This window comes from Penaeus monodon, chromosome 33, assembly GCF_015228065.2.
Source record: "Penaeus monodon isolate SGIC_2016 chromosome 33, NSTDA_Pmon_1, whole genome shotgun sequence".
Lineage (NCBI taxonomy): Eukaryota > Metazoa > Arthropoda > Malacostraca > Decapoda > Penaeidae > Penaeus > Penaeus monodon.
In genome coordinates this window covers 31,294,681-31,295,546 of record NC_051418.1, presented here as the reverse complement: position 1 = coordinate 31,295,546, position 866 = coordinate 31,294,681, and the positions used below count along the sequence as shown (strand labels likewise).

The 866-nt window shown below is 47.9% G+C and overlaps 1 protein-coding gene across 1 annotated transcript in view; it reads left to right on the top strand.

Annotated features, from left to right (window-relative positions):
• Nucleotides 1-866, top strand: part of LOC119594380 (C-Jun-amino-terminal kinase-interacting protein 4-like) — a gene marked incomplete in the record, with an annotated part of 97,279 nt that overhangs the window by 60,820 nt on the left and 35,593 nt on the right. The window contains 2 exon segments of the mRNA XM_037943442.1: nucleotides 364-505; nucleotides 677-770. Of these exon segments, the coding sequence (XP_037799370.1) occupies nucleotides 364-505; nucleotides 677-770 (236 nt within the window).

Sequence of the window (866 nt, the reverse complement as noted above, 5' to 3'; positions counted from 1 at the left end):
CTAAGGGCATAAACACAAGATTGTGAGGAATCAGTTGGCATTGGAAGCACCAGAATGAAGTAGGAACAAGGGCCTGTAATCAATAGATGCCAAGCTGCTTGCAATAGGCAGTATTGCATCTTTTTGCCTTTTTTGATGCTGCATAAGTACTGCAGCTTCCTATCCACAGTAATCTGTAATCCAGATCTCAAGGAGTATTGGCACCTTTCACTGATCTGTTGCACTGTTTTAGGGGGACATGTACTTGGATGCATGGTTGGATGTGTACTTGGTGGTAAGCGCATGGGGCTGCAGGTTGTGTTGGATTGTGCCTGGCTTACAGTAGCAACTTTCTAATAACGCCCTCTTGTCTGTGACCGGCAGTCTACCGCATTACAGATCATCTGGACCCGTTTCCTTTGGCTTCAGCTCGCTGGATCCAAACAAGTCGGTGTCTTCCCCCGTGGACATGACTGGCTCAGCCAACGGCACCCTGCAAGTCTCATCCCTCAAGAATGAACTGCAGGTGAGGTGGGGAAGTCCCAATGGCAGGGGAGTGTCGTAATACCCAGTCATGTGATGGAGTTACCCTCAGTGTTTGCTCCCTTTATAAGATCTTACAGGTATTCATATATTGCATATCTTGCCCATGATACAGTATAACACACCTCTTAGCATTATCTTTTGTCCCTTTCAGGAAGCACAAGTCGGCCCGGACACTCCAGTTGTACACACAGACAAAGGTCAGACGACGGACTCCATTGACCAGACTGAACGGGGAACAGCCACAAGTATGAGCAATGCAGGCACGCCTTGCTGTCTTGCCAAGCTTACACCTACACCACAGTGCCATCTTGCTCCTTTGAGAGATGTGTTAAACCTTTCAA